Source organism: Asterias rubens, chromosome 16 (assembly GCF_902459465.1).
Source record: "Asterias rubens chromosome 16, eAstRub1.3, whole genome shotgun sequence".
Lineage (NCBI taxonomy): Eukaryota > Metazoa > Echinodermata > Asteroidea > Forcipulatida > Asteriidae > Asterias > Asterias rubens.
Window position 1 is genome coordinate 2,607,952 of NC_047077.1, and position 21,411 is coordinate 2,629,362.

Below are 21,411 nucleotides of genomic sequence, written 5' to 3' on the forward strand. Positions count from 1 at the left end.
GGGACGGTCCCTAGAAAATAGGGATGTGGTTCTTGGAAAATGGTGAAACATAGCTGCAGTATAATTGCGAGGTTTTAATTAACTTTTTCTTTCCCAAAGAAAAAGTCAATTAGTGTTATTGCATGTATAGGCCTATACTTTCATATACCTTACTATAGGTCGGGCATACAGCTTGAAAGAAAACTGTGCACCAAAGAAATAAGAGCAACTAACACATTGCATCATTGAGGAAATGAATTTTATTTGAGCACTGCATGGCAGCAGTTCTTGAAAACCAGAAGAATAAATTCTAAGCTGCCGTTTAAAATAGACATTGTATTGGTAACGTGCATGTGTCGTTATAAAATAATATTCAGAAATACCCCAGACAGTTTCTCTACTCCTATTGGTGGCGAGCGCGTCACGTGGGGGTGTTTAAACGGTTGATAATGACCAGTGTTTATAACCGGCTGGCTTCCGCGTGTCAGGCGCGCAAGATTATCTCGCATAACACAATTCATAGCTATGTAACAGCGCGTTATCTGTTTCTAAGCGCGCGCGCGTAATCTATTTCTAAGCGCGCCCACGTACACACAAACCATGCGCAACAGACAAAGTTTTCAAAACTCGAATTTTCAACTGTCAAAGTGACTGTAATTGTATTTTATTTTACGTTTTTTAAACAAAGGGCATTTATGAATGGGAATAAAGAGTAGTGACTCATTCTTAAACGTCCGTTTAAAACCTTGCAGGGTCGTTGCCGTGCGCTAAAAGCCCTCGCCTTCGGCTCGGGCCTTTATCACACGGCAACTCGACCCTGCCGGCTTTAGACGGTCGTGTAAGAACTTGTCGCAACCCTTTTATTCCCTTATTTACTAAATTTCTAATTTAGCTATTTAGAATGAAAGCTCTCAGCAATACATTAGAATAAAAATATGTCAAATATACAAATACAACTAATGTTATTTCACAAACTCTTGCTTGTTTAAAACTTGGTAAACCCAAAACCAAACACAGCATCTTTAATATTTAACACCAACCAGTTAATCATGTTTGTCTGGCAAATTTTCGGTAAAATATCAGCAATGGTGTTTCAGGTTTTCTAGGTTTCGTTATTAGATGATTAATACCACTAAAAAAAAAACACAAAAAGCAAAATATACATGAAAATTAGTTAAAAATGTTAAAATACATTAAAATAGATTCAAACTAGTTTTCTAAAAATGTAAAGTTTGTATGCAAAACATAAATTATTCTCGTTCAAGTTTTATTAAACTTAAAAAAATATAATTATGTGAGGCAATACAATTATTTGTTATTTTCTTGAATATATATTTAATATATAAACATATACCTATTAATATAATATCATAAAAATATAGAACATCGTCTAGGTCTAATACCTTGAGTCTCCACAAAAACTACACTTTTGAAATGGCTGCCGAATAAAAAAAATATGATTCTAGGGGAAAAAGGTTTAGATGAAGGCGTAATGGATAGCTTATGGACTCAACTTTCATATGACAGTGACACCAACAAGTCTATAAAACAATTACTGCTTGTTTGAGCACTGCTCACTTTGGTAAAGGGTATGAAAATGAGGTTGCGCAGGAATTAGCCTTCCCTTTGTGGGGGTCAGTCCTTTGATGCTTACCATTATAATCACTTTGAAAGGAATCCTTGCTCAAAACAGTTTATCCTATCAATAGCTACAGTGCTTTTCACTAGGTTTTTATGACTAGGTTGGGTTTTCATGGATATTTTCCCCCAGTTTTAGTTTTCCTTTCCACATGTAAAAACTGAGATTTCTTCAACATCTTTTTTTACGAAATAATATCTACATGCTTATGGCTTGGCAGTGTTAGGCAAGATGATCATTATGGGGAAGTATGTGGCCCCCCCCCCCCTCCCCCCAAGAAAAAAATAGTTCTGGCAACATTTGGGGCCCTCTGCCCCCATAATCATAGAGGCATGCATACAAAAGTATTTCTAAGTTATAAGATATTTACCTACAAGCACGTGCCATAATTCTTATGTAGGCCCTACATAATATGATAATTAAAATACATGAAAATAGCTCCCAACTGGTTTTTTTTCTCCAAAATATATAACATTAGTCAAGTGGAGGAGAAATGAAACTGATAAAATCTTAGAAAACTGAATGAGCTGCTGTATACTGCTTACAAACCAAAATGACCTGTGGTATAAAATGCAGAACATACTTAATGGCCTGGTGTTTCAACCCTGCCAGAGTTTTCTCGAAAGCTAAAAGAGATAAAAACTCATAGTAAAGGCAAGAGATGGACAAACAAGAGGCTGTCAATTCGTGGAGTGTCGTGGCCGAGCGGTTAAGAGCAACGAATTCAAACTCTGGTGTTTCTGATCAGCAGAGTGTGGGTTCAAATCCCCAGCCGTGACACTGTGTCCTTGAGCAAGACACTTAACCATTGCTTCGTCCTTCGGATGGGACGTAAAGCCGTTGGTCCCATGTGTTGTGTAACGCATGTAAAAGAACCCAGTGCACTTATCGAAAAGAGAAGGGGTTCGCCCCGGTGTTCCTGGTTGTGGCTGCTTAATGCGCCGTAGCACCTTGTAAACCCTTATAATGTGCTAAATAATTGGGTCTCACAATTCATCACTGCAATAACCTATCTTTCTGAAAGTTTGTATATACTCAGCGCCTTGAGTACCTTGTTTGGTAGATACGTGTGCTATATAAGACTTCGATATTATTATTATTATATTATTATCAATTGGGGGTAGGGGGAAGTGGGAATACTAGTTTGACCACGGGTTGGGCACACAAACGATAAAATCACACAGCAACCTGTTTTATGTGTTGTGTTGTCTAGGCTGCACATTTACCATCGGTTCTTTTGGTAGGTATAAGCGACCACTTAACCAAACAAATTGCTTATAAAACCTGCACATCCTACTACTATTTAGAACATGAGTAATAGCATTAATTTGTTAAACATCTGCATAAAATATCTTAAAAATATATACCATCATCTAATAGTGTGCATAAAAATGTTAGAGTACAAATTTAAAGAACAACATTTTATATATATACATCCATAGCAGCTGCATTAAAACCAGGGGATACTTTCACAAAGAGCTGAATAAAAGTCTATAAAAGTGCTAATTCCCAAACTGGTGACCACCACTACTCTGCATTAAATGGCAATTCATCTTATGATTAATGTGCATTTAAAAACAAGGCATAATTAATGATAAAATGTGTACTGAGAAAGGGATTGTTTTTTTTCAAAAAGCTACATCCAGGGAAAGTCTTACACAAGCCTCTAAAGTAAGACGAGACAAAAGCCTGATTTCATGGAGCTTAGCACAAAATATTTATGCTTAACAGAATAAGGTTACCAGCCAAGCTACCCTTGCACAAGTACAATTTGTGACTGGTTTCCTGCTAACTAATTCTGATCAGCAGATAATTGTTCCAGTCACCTTGAAGTGGTATTTTGTCAAAATAAAGCTTTTGTCACTAAAATATTTGTTTTGATAAGTGGAATATGAATAAACAGTTAAATAAGGTTCTAAAAAAATAGTTTCCATTTTATTTAAAAATATAAAAGATGGCCCAACCCGGGAGGCGCTGTTCGTGACGTCACTCGAGGCACGATCATTGAATACGAGTAGTCTGGCACCATACACTGCGTCTGGATAACTGATCAGTATAATGCCTATATGCAGAACTACGGCCACGGAGCAGATTGTATGCGCGCACTGTATGGCTGCTGTGCAGACAGTCCACTCGGATTACCCACCACAGTTAATCACATGCAGTGCCAACACAAGATAACGACGCTTGGCGCAAGCTAAAAACATGCCCTCAAAGTTGAAACAATACCCGATTTTGATAATGTTAAGCAAATGCTCCTTTAGGTTTGTCATGTTTTTCAGGTACTTTCTTTGACTTCCCACTAGCAGAAAAAATTGTTGGGATGGCGTCATGGCTTAAAAAAGAACTTTTCTCTTCATGTAAAAATGTGTGGTGTATTCCGGATTCTCAAAGCATGACGGCTCAAAGTGTTTGCTGCACACTGCTGGAAAATATGTCGGACCGGACAATTTTGCAAACTGACCCCATCTTTAGTTGTTTTGCTACATCCAGCAGCAATACACCTGGTCGACATTGCCAGGAAAATGCAAGAAAAAAACCTTTTTTTTTTAATGTACAGACTCACGACTATGACTTTTATTTACTTGCACGTAAATGGGTTCGATGGAGGCAAAGTCTGACTCGATTGACATCACAAAAGGGGTAGGCGGAGTCACCCCCCAAACAACTTTATCTATTTTTTAAACATGTAAATCGTAACAAACAATTACTAAAAAAATTATTTTATTGTTTATAAACATAAACTCTAATGTTTGAAGAAAAAGAACTATATATCCAGGTGACTTTAAAGGTGCTATGTCAGACTTTTCACCGATTTGACCCCAAAATTTGATTTAAAATTCAATAGGTATTTTGATAGGGGTCGAGGAAGTTACAAGCTTTCATTTGAGCTATTGCTCGAAAAAGTCCGCCAATTATTAGTAGCAGGGAAATAAAGTGCTCAAAATTAATTTTTGTCGGGATCTCGACAATATATCACGTGACCTATTCTTATGTGTTTTATAAGAAACATTTTAAATTTTTGTCATGGTTCCTGACCATTAAAAGTAAAAGTTAAACTTTTTTTTGTTAGAGCGGGTGATACTCTTTGAAATACCATTCACTCAAAAAAATCTATTTTTTAATGTTTGGGGCCGAAAATCTGACATAGAATCTTTAAGCAACATCCTCTGCTAAAGCAGCTCTATGAATTTGGAGCCTAGTGTACATGGTTTCGTAATGTAGCATATTATGATATAAAAGCCGTTAGATATAGATAGTAAAATATATAAATCTGTTGACCTGGATCAAGACAATTCAAGGCAAGTTTCATCAAGACTTACTTGGGCAGAGGTTGTTCCTGGGGTGGAGGTTGAAACTGCCCCTGGGGTTGAGGTTGAAACTGCCCCTGGGGTTGAGGTTGAAACTGCCCCTGGGGTGGAGGTTGAAACTGCCCCTGGGGTTGAGGTTGAAACTGCCCCTGGGGTGGAGGTTGAAACTGCCCCTGGGGTGGAGGTTGAAACTGCCCCTGGGGTGGAGGTTGAAACTGCCCCTGGGGCTGGTAGGTCTGGCCAGGCTGCAAGACAACCTGATTCGGGTAGGCCACAGTTGCTACAAATAAAACAAAAGAAAGAAAAGGAAAAAACCTCATTATGACAAAAGAGACTTCTTCTATGGCCCCTCTACTTAATGAACAGCACATACTAAAAAAAAATAAAATGACGAGTTTTATGAACATGAAAACTAGGTAGGCACAGTTGTATCCAGTATTGACGGCAAAAGGTATATGTATTTACAGCTGGGCCCACTTTCATGGTTCTGCTTACCACCGAGTTCTGCGCTTACAATCACCATTCTCTGCTTACATTCAAGCGCCAAATTTTTGCCCTAGCTGTGTTAGCATAGAATGTCGTACACACGGGCAAAAGTCAAAAGTCCTCCCTAACCTGTGACTATACGCTTGAACTAAGCACAGAATTCCCTGCTTCCGCAAGTGCTGATTCTTTGGTTACAGTAAGCAGAGCCATGAAATTGGGCCCAGACGTCTGCAATAGATTGCCATTGAGTAACTTCATGCATGGACACTTACCGCCAGAGTTGATGTACACACCCTGTGGGGGAGCTCCAACCACCATCTGTTGTGGGTAGGTTTGGTAAGTCACCTGTTACAAGGAATAAACAAAATATTTTCATCTTTACCAAACAAAAACAAGAAGTCAAGAAGAACATTCACAGTGTTATTTAGAATGTGGGCCCTTCCATTTAGTAAGTATAGGTTATTTATATGGAAACCAAACTCATATAAAGTTGGCAGAGACTCTATAATCCAGGCCAAAGTTAAAAATTAATTATTTGTTCGCATAGAATCTAGCTCTATGTCAATGCACTAAGCATTCTGCTCAGGGGTGATGGGGCTCCACCATATCTCCACGAAATCACATAATGCTTGGTACACAGGACTTTTGTAAGTACAGAAAGTCCTTCAGGGCCAAGAAGTGTAGTTTGACATCCTTGCTGGAATCCTGCTGGAAGCCCAGCGAGGATCCATTAGGAATCCCGCCGGGAATCATGGCAAAGTATTCTGTAGGGATATCATAGCAGACAATGACAATAAGTCCTTCAGTAGCAACTTTCACACTTGTCTGGACTGTAATTGTTATATAGCGCATTTCAGAATAACCACATCAGTGCGCTTTACATTAGTGCCCTGGTCATCATAGGGCCAATCATTACAAATAGTTTGTACACGCCGAGTCTCACATTGACTGTCAGTATTCAACTTTACCAAGTCGCTTCTCAGTTATGCACAGTGCGCGTGCAACGTGACTTTTATGCACGATTGCACTAGCGCGTGAGGGCAGAAACCCAGTGTGTGCCAGTGCAAGTTTACGAGTGCTCGACACAACGCTTTTTCAATGGTGTACATGCCGCAAAACACTCGCCACATTCGATCAAAATATTAGCCAGGTTTTTATCGATATTTAAACAGTATTCCTGAAACTAAAGGAACTCGAAGGTAGAGGGAGACACTGAGGTGGTGGCCGACTAAAGTTTTCGATATAGAGGTAATTTGGTGTTTTTTTTTCGTTAAAAACTGCTAAATTATGGGTTTTCCGCAGCACGCTTGACACACGGCACACACACTGTATAGCTTGACGATCGATAATGATGACAACTCTAAAAAGTTTGTAGAACGAACCATTGCTGCACAGGGATAGGTTGTACGGTAATAATAAAAATGTGGACTGAAAAGAGTGATATAAGACTGTCACATACAACACCCCAGCCAATGAATTTGATTTAAATATTTTTAATAAAAAAATGATAATATTAACAATGAAGCAGATTTATGCACGCGAGTCCGCAATACATCAAATCAAACCCCCACACGCAGAGTGGAACAGGTCCATTTTGCGTATGCCACATGCAAAGGTCATGCAAGTTGTAGAGCCAACTTAAGCGTATGGTACCTGTACTTAACCTTCGGTTAGCGGGTGTATTAGTTTAACGAAATCAGTAAACAAAAGTGGCACCATCTTCCTTGTGATCTGAAGTACCTGGTACTTGTGTGGCAGAAAATCACTGGTGCTCGGGAAGGACATGGCGGTTGTTTATACACAACGCATCGAGGGCGATAGAGCAAGCATTCTTGCGCGCCCTCATTACTTACAACGTAACATGGGTCATGAAGTGACATGAACTTGAAATTTGACAGCGGGTGGATTTGTTCAAGATATGAACATCAAAATACCCCAAAATGATTGACTAATAATGCCTTCAACAGATTATGAAGTAGTAATGTACATCTACTTTGCCAACTGCCTGTAAAGTTTGACCTCGTATACGTTGTGCGCAACAGTTTCGGGCCGGTTGTGATCGATGTGCAACGCGCTATGCGTGAATGAGACTGAACTATTTGTAATGTAACATCCCTGTAATGTTTCTCAGCTCCCTTGGGAGTATATATACAGCCCTGAGCTGCCTGTAAGGCGCTTGTGGCTTTTCATACACAATATCAACCTCTAACCTCGCAGGTACCCATTTAAAACCCTGGGTGAAGAGAAGCAATTAAAGTAAAGTGTCTTGCTCAAGGACACAAGTGTCATGACCGGGATTCGGACCCACACTCTGGTGAATCAGCACAAGAACTTGAATTTGATGCTCTTAACTACTCTGCCACGACACTCTACCTTTGGACTGTTTTTTTCCGAAGTCGCTGTGGACCGATCGCCTTGACTTTGACACTAGTCACAACGTAAGTCCCCCATATATACGCCTTATCGGCATGTGTAAAATCTTACCACGGTCTGAGGAGCGGAGTTGTCATTATAGTGGAGGCCACAACAAGTTAAACTGGCTCCCACAATAGAGATGACAATCTCTGCAATGGCTATCACCAGGAGGCACCAATCAATTCCAAGCCGTGGACCCTAAAATGACAACATCATTTTATTACTTCAAAACATCAGATAAAAAGTACTTCTGCTGTCTAGCAGTCAATCACATTGAGTCGAGTGTCGAGTTCCTAAACATAACTGGGCAACAGAGGGCGCCATTAGTTTGCGCCATTACTTTGCTGCATACCTGATACTCTACCCAAATGAGATTGCCCTCGTTTCCCCCATGGGCCCTCACATATTATGCCCCTATGGGATTGCCCAGATTTTTCCCATATGAGACCCATAAGGGTCCCTTTATATATTTACCCATATTCGCCTAAGCGTTTATTTACATGAAGCTGTATTTGCCTAGGGGCATGCACATACAATAGTTTATCTGGAAACATTTATCAAATAAATGATTTCATAATTTAAACATTTTGTATTGTACCATTGGAAAGAGGCCCCAATTCCCCTTTTTATTATGTCAAACTTGTGTTGTTTTGACACGTGCCATAATGATTTACAGTTACTGATAAACATAAGAAGTTTAGACACTTGAACAACTGAAAAAACAAGAAGTTATTTCTTGGACAATAAAAAATACTGAACTCACACCAAATTGTCGTGCCCACCCCCTCCCCGTATTTAAAAAATCATTCATAAATACCTCAGACAGTTTGCTGTACTTATTGGTGGAGAGCGCGTAATGTGGGGGTGTTTAAACAGTTGATAATGACCAGCTGGAGCTCTGTTTATAACCTGTTGTTTTCGGATACTACGTGATAGTCTTGGTGCAAGCCAGTTCTCGTTACGAGCAATGCGGGTGCTGTCTGTGAGTTGGCCGAGCTGTGTAAAAAGAAACTGAGAAACGTCTTGCAGCAAGACCATGCGCGTACGACTGGATCTGAAAATAGTGTCGTCTCAGTCACAACAATGCAACTTACAGACATACAGAGCCCAAGCATCTTGTAAAACGGATAAGTTTTACCGAGTTTCTTACTTTAATACGCTTTTTAACCAAAAAGACATTCATGAATGGGAATAAAAAGAGTTGTGACTCATTCTTAAACTGCCACTTAAAACCTTGCAGGGTCGTTGCTAAAGCACTTATAACCTTTTAAAACCTTGCAGGGTCTTTCCCATGCAAGGGCCTTTATCACACGGCAATGACCCTGCCGGTTTATAACGGCAGTTTAAGAACTCATCGCTACCCTTTTATTCCCTTATTAATCGGCGCAGGTCAAGAATAGTTTTAACTTACCACTGGGGTTGAGCAGTTAAAATAAAAGTCGCTGTAATAGTAGGTAGGACAGTAATAGCGTTCGACTGCTAAAGCATTTATAACTGCAAACAAAACACCAAACGCTGCCAGAGTGCTTATGATGGACATCACCATATACCCAATGACCTGAAGAAATAATAATTATCATGTTTAATACTAAGTTCGTTTACAATGATCATAATAACACTGGGCACTTATATATAGCGCTTCAATTAAAGAAAAGTTAAAGACAGTAGACACTAATTGTAATTGTCAAAGACCAGTCTTCTCACTTAGTGTATATAAACATATGCATAAAATAACAAACCTGTGAAAATTTGAGCTCGATTGGTCGTCAGAGTTGCGAGATAACTATGAAAGAAAAAAACACCCTTGTCACGCGAGGTTGTGTGCTTTAAGATGCTCGATTTCGAGACCTCAAATTCTAAACTTGAGGTTTCAAAATCAAATTCGTGGAAAATTACTTCTTTTTTCAAAAACTATGTCACTCCAGAGGGAGCCGTTTCCCACAATGCTTTATACTTTCAATCTCTCCCCAATACTTGTTACAAAGTAAGGTTTTATGCTAAAATTCATTTTGAGTAATTACCAATAGTATCCACTGCCTTGATAATAAATCTATGAGTTTTCAGCAGATGTTTGAAAATGTTTGGAGCAGTTCTGATGTTGTCGGAAAGTTGTTCCCCAGAAGAGAGGTACATGGATGAAGGAACTCTTGGAGTGCGGATTGGTGGAGAGACTTTTATGTCGGTAGGATGAGTTTGAATTCAATGGGTTTGGAGACGGGTAACCAAAAAAGTAAATGAAGTACTAGGGTGATATGCATAATTTCAAGAGACATTTACATAAAAAGGTGATAATAATAATAATAATAATAATAATAATAATAATAATAACTAGAACAGCGAAGCTGCCATGGCGAGCTGCTGATCACCAGATAGAACCAATGACTGACAGAAAAACCAATCACTTGATCAACTGATGGGCAAAGGGTTGGGGACGTTGACAAGTATGAAGTAATGACCATTTAAGGTTTTCATTGATTTAGCTCATTCAACTGGAACCAGTGATCTTTGAGTTTTATCTATTCATATTATATGCATCTAAGCAGCAATAATTATTTGATTAAAACTTTGCACTCTTCAGTGATGCACTCGTTGAGTTTTATCCTTTCATATGCATCTTTATATTAAAAGTAATATTTGATTTAGGTTTCAAGTCAGTACATCATGGAAATAAGGAGTTATGTCTATCCAATTTGTTCATTGTTTAAGCTCATTCAACTGAAACTAGTGATTAATTCTTTAAGTTTTATCTCTTCATATTAATCTACATGTAAGAAGCAATGTTTGACTTAAGTTTCAAGTCAGTACATCTTTACAATAAGGAGTTATGACCATTTAATGTTTGTCATTGTTTAAGCTCATTCAACTGAAACCTGTGATTAATTCTTTGATTTTTATCTTTTCATATGAATCTACATGTAAGAAGCAATGTTTGACTTAAGTTTCAAGTCAGTACATCATTGCAATAAGGAGTTATGACCATTTGATGTTTTTCATTGTTTTAGCTCATTCAACTGAAGCCTGCGATTAATTCTTTGAGTTTTATCTTTTCATATGAATCTACATGTTAGAAGCAATGTTTTACTGAAGTTTCAAATCAGTACATCATTGCAATAAGGAGTTATGACCATTTAATGTTTTTCATTGTTTTAGCTCATTCAACTAAAACCTGTGATTAATTCTTTGAGTTTTCTCTTTTCATATGAATCTACATGTAAGAAGCAATGTTTGACTTCAGTTTCAAGTCAGTACATCATCGCAATACGGATTTATGACCATTTAATGTCTTTCATGTTCTTCATTGTTTCAGCTCATTCATCTGGAACCAGTGCCAGAGTTTGATTTTTGTTTTAACAAATTATTTCAAAACATTTAATTTGAGTTTGTTTCTTTTAAATCCAGATGTCAATGTTCGAGCCTGAAAAAAAAAACTTTAACATTTTTTGTTATTCCAAAAAACTTTAACATTTTTTTATTCCAAAAACTTCAACATTATTTGAAAAACCAGAAATGTATAAGCTGTTTAATTTCCAGAAAAGTATACTATACCCTGAAAACTTTAACATTTTTAACCAATTTCCATTTGCACACTTATCCAACCACATTCAAAGCTCATTGCAAAACCGTTACTCAAAGATTACTCAAAGGAAGCTGTTTAATTTCCAGAGGGTAACACTGTACCCTGAAAACTTTAACATTTTTAAACACAAGGAAGCTGTTTAATTTCCAGAGGGTAATGCTGTACTCTGAAAACTAACATTTTTAAACAATTTCCATTTGCAAACTATGGATCCAACCACATTATGGCTGTGTGTGTGAGACAAATAAACTGCAAATGAGGGTAAAAACAATTATTTTACACAACAAACTATCAACCCCTTTTCTTTTTGATAAGTGCACTGGGTTCTTTTACATGCGTTACACAACAAGTGCGACCACATGCATTAGTCAAAATAGAGGTGAAAGCACCAAATTTAAATTTATGTAAATTATGCATACTTCCCTGCTTCCTTTCTTCTCCTTTTTTGATAAGATGGTTGGAAGGTTTTCACAAGACATTTGCAAAAAAAAAAAAAAAAAAAAAAAAAAAACTTTTTCATAATAATGTAATTACTATACAGGGAGCTGATATACTCACCATACATGAGTTTCTTTTATGCCCACCTGCAATGCCCAAGATTCCGGCCACAAGGAAAAACTGTTGAAAGAAGAGAACATGTAGAAACAATCACTAAGAAATGAAACGTTCATCAGTAGTGTCACTTTGGGAGACTTATGGGACGCTTGGTGGCAGCAGACTTACCAGGTAAAATCCATTGTTTTCGGTAATGTGCGCATGCTGAGAACTACGTACACAATAGAAATTTACCTGGTAAGTCTGCTGCCACCTAGTGTTCAAAAGTCCCCCATTGGGTATCTATGGCATGGCTTTAAATTTACACTGGACTGACACAAAAATAAGCTTAAAGGCACTGAACACTACTTGTAAATTACTCAAAGTAATTGTTATCATAACAACTTACTTAGTAACAAGGAATGGAGAGCTGTTGATATTATAAAACAGTGAGAAACAGCTCCCTCTGAAGTAACAAGTTTTAAAGAAAGAAGTAATTTCTCCTTAAAATATTTGAATTCAAGCATCTGAAAGTATGACAGTGTGTTTTTTCTTCCATAATTTTCTTGCAACTTCGACAACCAATTAAGTTTAAATTTTCAGAGGTTTGTTATGCATTGGGATACTCTACCTGGCAAGTAGACACACACATGGTGTTACCGCAAACCAAATATTTATTGATACCTCACCATGCAATGCCTCAAATCCTATATATGTTGGGATACATTGAGTGAAAAACTTGTCTTTGACAGTTACCGAAGGTGTCCAGTGCCTTAAGCCACAAGCTTGACACTTCCAGATTGCCACATCGGCTTCCTGCAAACTAGCATGAGAATGCATTTCTGCATGCAATCTACCTGCAAGCAATTTCTACGTTTGCAAGCTTGCAGAAATCTTGCAATGCTTGCCTAGTCAGGATGCAAGCTTGTCCAAAAAACTTCTACATGAACTTGCAAGCGCTCTAGATGAGTACAATCAATGTTACACTTTGCATGAACTTGCAACCTATAACCACAAGCTTGTGAAAGCATACGAGCTTGCAGTAACCTTACACTTTTGCTTTGATGTTAACTCCAAATCTATGCATTTCGATTTTAATATCAACATTGGTTAACTTTAAAGGGACACTTTGCCTTGGACCTCACAAGTTGGTCCATCAAGAACCCAATCCAAACAAATATGCCTTCAAATTGCATGGCTTTTCTTTTAACTTGCAAACTAACTCGATCGGCCATTTTGTAAAGTAAAAATTTGACGCAACAAATTGGTGCACCATGTTAGTTCTACTTTTAAAACATCTTTCTATTAACATTTCCAAAAAACCTGTTATAGATGTTTTCATAGACCAGCTCGCCCGATCCAAGGCAGCAAATAGTCCCTATAAAGTGCAATTTTCCGCCTAAAATGCAAGAATTTAAAACTGCTCATATTTATGCCTGTTGTATGTACTTACACTTAAGCCACACCAGATCGGAGCGCCAATGAAGAATAGGTAAGATTTCACAAAGATGGCGGCTATGCCGAACCCCACAGCCAAGAATGCCAAGACGGTTTGTAAGTAACCGGTAACCCGTATGCCCCTCCAGCACCAGTTACCTCGCTGGTTCCCGGCACCGACAGCATTTGATGCTGGTTGCAGTGTTACCTGATTATGAATTAGAAGATTAACTTGAGTGGAACTAATAATAACTAGACATAATTGCATTTGTGCACAAATGCAGAGCTGTTTCGTTAATGACATTTTAAATTTTGTCAACTGAATTTGAAATTTATTCATTTTTTTACAGCAGTCACGACCAATCCAGGCTAATTAAAAAAATAATTTGGATTATACCATGTTCGGATAGCAATTTATGTGTTAAAGGTGCAAAAATAGAAAAAATCATAAAAAATCTTGTGATGACGTCAATATGACGTCATTTCACAATTCACGAGAACCTGCCAATATCTAACAATCTACAAAGTTTCGACAAAATCGCGTCATTACTTCGAGAGTTATACGACTTAAAAAAGTGCCCCTTTAAGGTCGCGTCACGTGATCTCCGATGACGTCATTGATCTGAAACTTCACACATATGATGGCTGCCTGACAGTTAACGTGTGTGTAAAATTTGAAGTGATTACAAAAAACTTCACCACACACATCTTCAAAAAGTCCATTTTGACGAGTTTTCAACCTGCCGCTAGAGGCAATGTTGCAATTTGTGACGTCATCAATATTTTTTTTTAACTGCCCATCCTTGCTAGACACTTACGTCCTTGGAAAGCAACTTCATAACTTTTACCACTTTTGAGTTACAGGGCACTTCCATTTTTTGTCGGTTTCAACCGGGAGTAGAGGTCATGTGAGGTCACGCACACGAAACAAAACGAAGACCTTATTTATCCCTGTTGCTGTATGATTTTTGAGTCTAGACTACACCTGGTAGGCCTACCTGTTTAAGTAGTGTAGGCCTACATAATAAGAGAAAATAACCAACTGTTTGTGCTTTTAACACCAGAGAAATTATGTTCAAATAATAAATAACTCTTTATTAGAAAAAACACGAACTCAAATACTTTCAAAATGACATTGAAAGCACCTGTTGGTCCCTCTGAAAGTGCAATTTGGTTGTAGATCTATCCAGTACAATCAAAAGTTTGTTACGGATACCTGACCTGCACCCGGGTACCTGCCCTGTGTGGTATCCATCAATATGGAACCACAGCAGAACCTGACTATTTTTCATGTGAGAAGCCCGTCGTCTGCTAGGTTTTCTGTACTGTTTTAAATTTGATTTTTCAGGGTGAAGGACTAAAAATTAGCCTTGGTATCCACCATTTTCGGATTCAGCACCCCAAATTAGTTAAATCAGGTATGTTACCAACTTTTACTCAAAAATGCCGCTCACTTCCTTAACTAGAGCCTTTTTGGGAATTCTGGTCTAGACTATAAATACGAAAAGAAAACTAACCCTACATCAAACTGACCTTCACAAACTAGTACATGTAAAGGGATCGGCCAAGTTGGTCTATGAAAAACAGTTTTTCTTTTAACTTAGTAATGAATTTTCTTTTACTATGCCAACTTTCACGGTAGGCCATTTTGTGGAGTAAAATTTTGACATCACAAAATAACAAACCTGTGAAGATTTAGGCTCAATGGGTCATCGGAGTCAGGAGAAAGACAAACCCACCCTTGTTTCCGCACCTTTCGCCGTGTCGTGACATGTGTTTAAAATAAATTCATTATTCTCGTTATCGAGAGTTGATAATTATTTTTCATGTTTTCTCAAAAAGTATATAAAGCATTTCATGGAATAATACTTCAAGGGAAGTCTTTCACCATTACCTTCTGTAAACCCTGTAAATTATTTGTAAATCCGTGAACTTTTAATTTTTGTTCTGTTCAGAAAGTGTCCAATGGCTTTAAAGGGTGGCTGCACTGCAGTGTTTTTTTTAGAATTTAAACGATTAAACATGACTTTTTAAACTTAAAATATTTTTATAATGTGCAAGTATTTAAAAAACGTTTTTTTAGAGATTAGGGGAACCCACCCCGCCCCTAAAAGGGAGCCTTCATGTGACGTCATGTCGGGAACCCGATCCGTCCGGCCCCCTGGCTGTGTGCATATAGAGACGTGTGAACTGTGTGGCCTGGTACCTAGGCGCGTGTAGTTAGGGACCAGACTCTTTTTGCCGACAGTATGTTTGAATTCCCGGCGTGACGTCGATGATAGGGTGGCGGTAACAATCCACAAAAGGGGGGGCATGACTTATTCGCTAATTACGCAAGTGAGATATGTCGGGGGAAAAACAAAACACATTTTATTGATGTTCAATTCATATATCAGAAATAAATGGCAGCAAAGTTAGCCGTTTTATTTTAATTCACTGCAGCATCCCTTTAATATATTTATTTTTTGGCATTGATGTCATTTTTTCACTATTGTCTCATGAGCCAGACGACCGATAATCAGTCTCAAACTATTTTCAGTTGATGTAATGGTAGACTACATAAAGTTCTTACACTTTCAGCAACTGTTTTGTTAGCAAAACCAATTCTGTAATGTTCCTTCGAAATATACATTTTTTTCTGATATACCATCAATGAAAAACTACCAATTCTCTGGTTTATTTTCAGAATGACCAATTTACGAAACAAATTGCGTGTATAACGGGTCATGCTATAGGCTACATTGTACAGTTTTTTTTGGGGGAGGGGGATAGTGTTTGCAGTGTGCAAGCAGGCATTATAAAACTTCCGTGTGTGAGGCTGACCTTAAAAATACATCAACTTCTAACTGGTAAAAATAGTGGGCGATTGTAAAGCTATTTTGCATTTTGTGCAGTCATGCTTGTAGAAAATATTTGTATGAAAAGCAGTGACTAGTACAAACTACTACTACTGCTGCTACACAAATACAATCACGTAGGCCTGATCATTGTACACGACTCTGCATATAACGTTCCAGGAATGTATGTGTCCTGCCTGTCCATTTGCACTGTATAAATAATTACGCATGAATTTGTGAAAAACCTTTTTTCTTCTGTACAATGGAAATATTGAGTCACAGTACCAATGACCTTGTGGATATTACTAGGTTGTGATCTTTTGTATTCTACTTTTTACAGGAAAATTACAGAATGGGTAGAAAAAAACTTGTCTAAGATTACAAGATTTACATAAAACGATAGAAGAAAACATCCCTTGAAATATTTCTGCCTGAGTTGACATATTATTTGGTGTGAATAAAGTTAAACTAATTTCCCATTTGGAGTTAATCATATATTTTTTTTTAATCCATCAAGTCCAAAATGTGTAATTGGTTTTTCACAATTTTCTCTTGAACCAGATGGCCAATTGGCGATTACTCAAAATAAGTGTTAGCATAAAAACTGACTTGGTAACGAGCAATGGAGAGCTGTTGATAGTATTAAACATTTGTGAGAAACAGCTCCCTGTGAAGTACTGTAGTTTTTGAGAAAGAAGTAATTTCTCACTAAAATATTTGAATTTGATTTGGGACCTCAAAATTAGACTTGAGGTATCGAAATCAAGCAATTGAAAATATGAAAGCACAACTTGTGCAACAAGGGCGTTTTTTCTACCATTATTCTCCTATCGTGCAACTTTGACGACTAATTGAGCTCAATTTTTCACAGGTTTTTATTTTATTTTATGCACATGTTGAGATACACCTAGTGAGAAGACTATTCTTTGACAATTGCAAATAGTGTCTGTAGTGTCTATAAAAGGCACTGGACACTATTGGTCATGAGCAATGGAGAGCTGTTGATAGTATGAAACATTACAGCATAATGTTTGCCACAGGCGCAATATAACGAACCTCATGCTGAAAGGATTTGTGTCACTGATGTAGTAGTCGAGGTGGCACGATTAACCGAGTAGTTGAATAACGGTAGTCGCCTATAAGCAATCAACAGATGCAACTTTGACACTAGTCGCCCAGGCTTACCTAACAGCCTAAAACATATCTCTATACTTGTCTTTCAGAAACATCACGCTTGAAAAAGAACCCAGTGCTCAAAAAGGGGGGGGGGGGGCTCACCCTGTTCTTGGTTTGGTTGGCAGCATATTGCGCCACAGATCTTAATAATGATAGTTTGGGAGGCTAATCATCCTTACAGCTATGAGCTAAAATGCAAAGGCACGTCTACAACGTGTTCAGGAAGCAGGCATATGGCAGTCAGCGACTTAACTCTCATATGCCCCTGGCCGGGTGTCAAACCAGGGTCACCTTGGTGAGAGGCGAGCGCTTTCACACAAGCCAACCGTGCCCCCAACTACGTCAACCACTACATGGTGCCATGTTAAGTACAATGTAGTTCTCATAATTCAAACATAGTCCAACGTAACTTGAAGGAAAGTATTGTATTTTTTTATTACATAGTCAGGACCATCACTGAGTAATTACAGATGCACGCTAAACACATGCTTTTGGAGGATGAACTTACCACTGGTTGTTGTTGTACAATCGTTGTTTGCTGTTGGGGGTTGCCATGCTGGTAAGCTGGGGGTGGCTGTTGGGCAGGTTGCATTGTTGCAGATCACACAAAACTCTTGAACAAGTTTAGGCTGTTTAAAACAGAAAATAATTCGCTGTTAACGAATTGAAAAACAATTTAGGGTTGACCTAAGAAAAATTTAGTTCAAGACCAGTCTTCTCACTTGGTGTTAACATATGGATAAAATAACAAACCTGTGAAAATTTGAGCTACATTGGTCGTCGGAGTTGAGAGATAACTATGAAAGAAAAAACCTTGTCACACGAAGTTGTGTGCTTTCATATGCTCGATTTCGCACCTCAAATTCTAAACTTGAGGTGTCGAGATCAAATTCGTGGAAAATTACTTCTTTCTCGAATACTACAATACTTCAAAGGGAGCCGTTTCTCACAATGTTTTATAATATCAACCTCTCCCCATTACTCGTTACCAAGTGAGGTTTTACGCTGAAATTTATTTTGAGTAATTACCAATAGTGTCCACTGTCTTTAAGAATAAATAGCGATGCTCTACCAAATGAGCTGTTTAGCCCTTTCTTTAATCAGGGGTGCCTTGATAAGCCAGACAATCTTTCATTGCAACAGCCAGGGATCATACCCAAGTTTATGATACAACCTGGGATTGGGCAGGTTTGTTCTGTTGATTCTTACTACTTCCAGAACTATAGGGAGCCGGTGTACAAACACCCAGAGAGACATAACTAGAATTGAAGCCACACAACGACATGCTGCGGTTTGTTCTCCAGCTATGGGAAACCTTAGAAAGGCGTCTACGAAATCCAGAACCAAAATATGCATTCAATCCAGACTTAAACTTGTTAAAGGCAACACTATAGGTAATTACTATAAAATAATTATTAGCATAAAACCTCACTTGGTAACGAGATTGATGGTAAAAAACATTGCGAGAAACTACTCCCTCTGAAGGAGTAATTTCCCACGAATTTGATTTCGAGACCTCAGATTTATAATGCGAGGTCTCAAAATCAAGCATCTGAAAGTACACAAATTTGTGTTACAAGGGTGTTTTCTTTCATAGTTTCGGAAAGGTTTCCATACGGCGCCACCACATTTTCATTTGATATGAAATAATACAGTATCTAATTTACCTCAATGAGATATCCCTTTTTGTAAAAATGAGTGAAAAAGTGGTGGCGCCATACGGAAAGTTATCCATAGTTTCTTTCATGGTTTGTTATGTTGAGATACACCAAGTGAGAAGACTGGTCTTTGACAATTACCAATAGTGTCCAAGTGTCTTTAAAACATTTTAGCTTGCCCCATCTCATCTAGCACCATGTCATACCATTCAAGATCATCCCAGGTAGGTAAAGCTCAATTCTCAAATTAATTTTTCATAATAACTGTCATCCGTTTATACCTGTAGATTCGGGCTCTGCATAATCATTGCTAAATGAAGCCTTATAAAACGCCCATATTCACAGAAAAACTTACTGCAAAAGTAGGCCTACTCAATGCAATGAAAGTAGCAAAGTTGTATAGAGCAGAAGTGAAACGTACTCCCAGGCAACATCATTGCCTCGCCTTCAGTTGAGGCATTTTTAGGGGAGTGGTGGCTACACACGTACATGAAAACAGCGATGAGTTTTTACTGTTATTGAGTAGGTTCACTATTCTATATTGTAATAGATAGTATACTTTAATTCTATAAAATCAACGAGGAGTAAGCTTCCTTGCCCTATGGTAAGCCGACTGCAGGGACGTGTCCCGCGGTGCTTAGCAAAATAATTCCAAGGCTATTATTATGTCCTATGATTGAGTAACTCACCTGCATAGAAAGGTTTGCAAAATGTACCGAGAGAGCATCAATGTCAACACGGCAGCAAATGGAGGGCATACAAAAAATGGCGGAGTTCACTTCCTTTACTGCACGTACGCACACGGCCGGCCTCCACGCAGTATAAGTGGTTAGAGGAAAATGGCGCCCTCTTTTGAATTTACATGCACAACGGTCGGGGCGCGGGTTATAATAATTATCGCGGGACTCGCGATAACCGCGGTATCAGATTTAGTTCTTTTTTTATCACCGAGTAAAAACAATCTATTAAAAAAAATATTTAAAAAAATATCGGTGGAAATATTTCTGAAAAAGGAGCGGCTTTCTTTTCCCGACTGGACGAATTATTGCTGACAATGTCTAGCAACTGAGAAATTGATATTTATCATGACAAAGTTTCATTCACATTAATGTTGGTTTTGTTCTTGAACAATTTCCAAATCACAAAAAGGTAATAATTATTAAATGTTGTATGTCTTCTTCCCAAAAGAGAGGGTAAAAAAAAAAAAGTATTTTCTCATGAAGAAAACAATGTTAACTGACTTTTATTACATTCTAGATAGAAACACTGATGGGAGTAGGGACAGAGAACTGTGTGCCCCATAAATAAGAGAGCAATACACATTGTCTCACTGAGGAAATAAATTTTATTTTCTATGCCTTATTAGTATTCATTCAAGCAAGCATGGCAGTGTTTAAATGATGTATTTCAGTTCTCGAAAATTAGAAGATGAAATTCTAAGCTGCAGTTTCAATAATTGGTTTAGGTTAGTACTTAATATAATCTATACATAATCAATTATTTATCGGTAGGCCTACCACATGATAAAATATATTTGGATAGATAACTCTCGCCCTACATAAAAAAAAAAATATATAATACAAACACAAAATACAAATATATATCCATGTTAAAACTTAAACTTTTGCTTCATGGAAAAACCCTTTAAAAATGCAAAACCACAGTCACAACGTTTCAACTATTACCAACTCATATTGTCTTAGTTGGTAAATTAATTTAAAATAATATTAACTTCAGAAGGGTTGGGTCAAAAGGGGTGGGTGGGTCAAAAGGGGTGGGCGGGTCACAAGGGGTGGGTGGGGCAGAATGTGTTGGAACAAGGAAACAGCTACCAATTGAGGTGAGCGTAGAGGCGGGTTGGGGCGGGAGTGGGTGGTTCGCAGATGTGCACACAACCTACTACTACTGTTTGGAATAAAAGTAACAGTTTAGTGTGATCAATTTGATCTCAACTATGTGGTTGTGACCTTTTGTAGCCATAAAATAGGGAATAACCAAACCATTCCTTTTTGACCCTGGTTCTAATCCTACTTTGGACTGCAGCATATTCCAAGTGGGTTTTTGGTTTGGATTGAGTTTTTCCCCTGTTACGAGTTTTCTCTTCCACATGTTTTCTCCACAAATATCTGGTACAACCTTACGGCTTAGTACAGTGTCAGGCAATAATAAACAATTTGATGCTCATTATGGGGAAGTATGTAGTCACCCTCCCCCAAGAAAAATAGTTCTGGCAACATTTGGGGCCCTCTGCCCCCATAATCATAGAGGCATGCATACAAAAGTATTTCTAAGTTTCTAAAATATTTACGCCCCGTAAACAGATAAAAATACTAATAACTCGAAGCACAGGCCATATAAAAAT

General features: G+C 38.0%; 1 protein-coding gene across 1 annotated transcript; it reads right to left on the reverse strand.

Annotated features, from left to right (window-relative positions):
* Positions 1 to 4,913: 4,913 nt before the first annotated feature.
* LOC117300619 lies at positions 4,914 to 19,822 on the reverse strand. The gene is made up of 8 exons (XM_033784287.1): positions 19,739 to 19,822; positions 17,900 to 18,020; positions 13,395 to 13,586; positions 11,966 to 12,025; positions 9,242 to 9,388; positions 7,900 to 8,028; positions 5,688 to 5,760; positions 4,914 to 5,209 (listed from the first exon to the last, which is right to left on the reverse strand). Exons 2-8 carry the CDS (start codon positions 17,981 to 17,983, stop codon positions 4,938 to 4,940), a joined length of 957 nt encoding a protein of 318 aa, XP_033640178.1. The 5' UTR covers positions 17,984 to 18,020; positions 19,739 to 19,822; the 3' UTR covers positions 4,914 to 4,937.
* Positions 19,823 to 21,411: the final 1,589 nt, after the last annotated feature.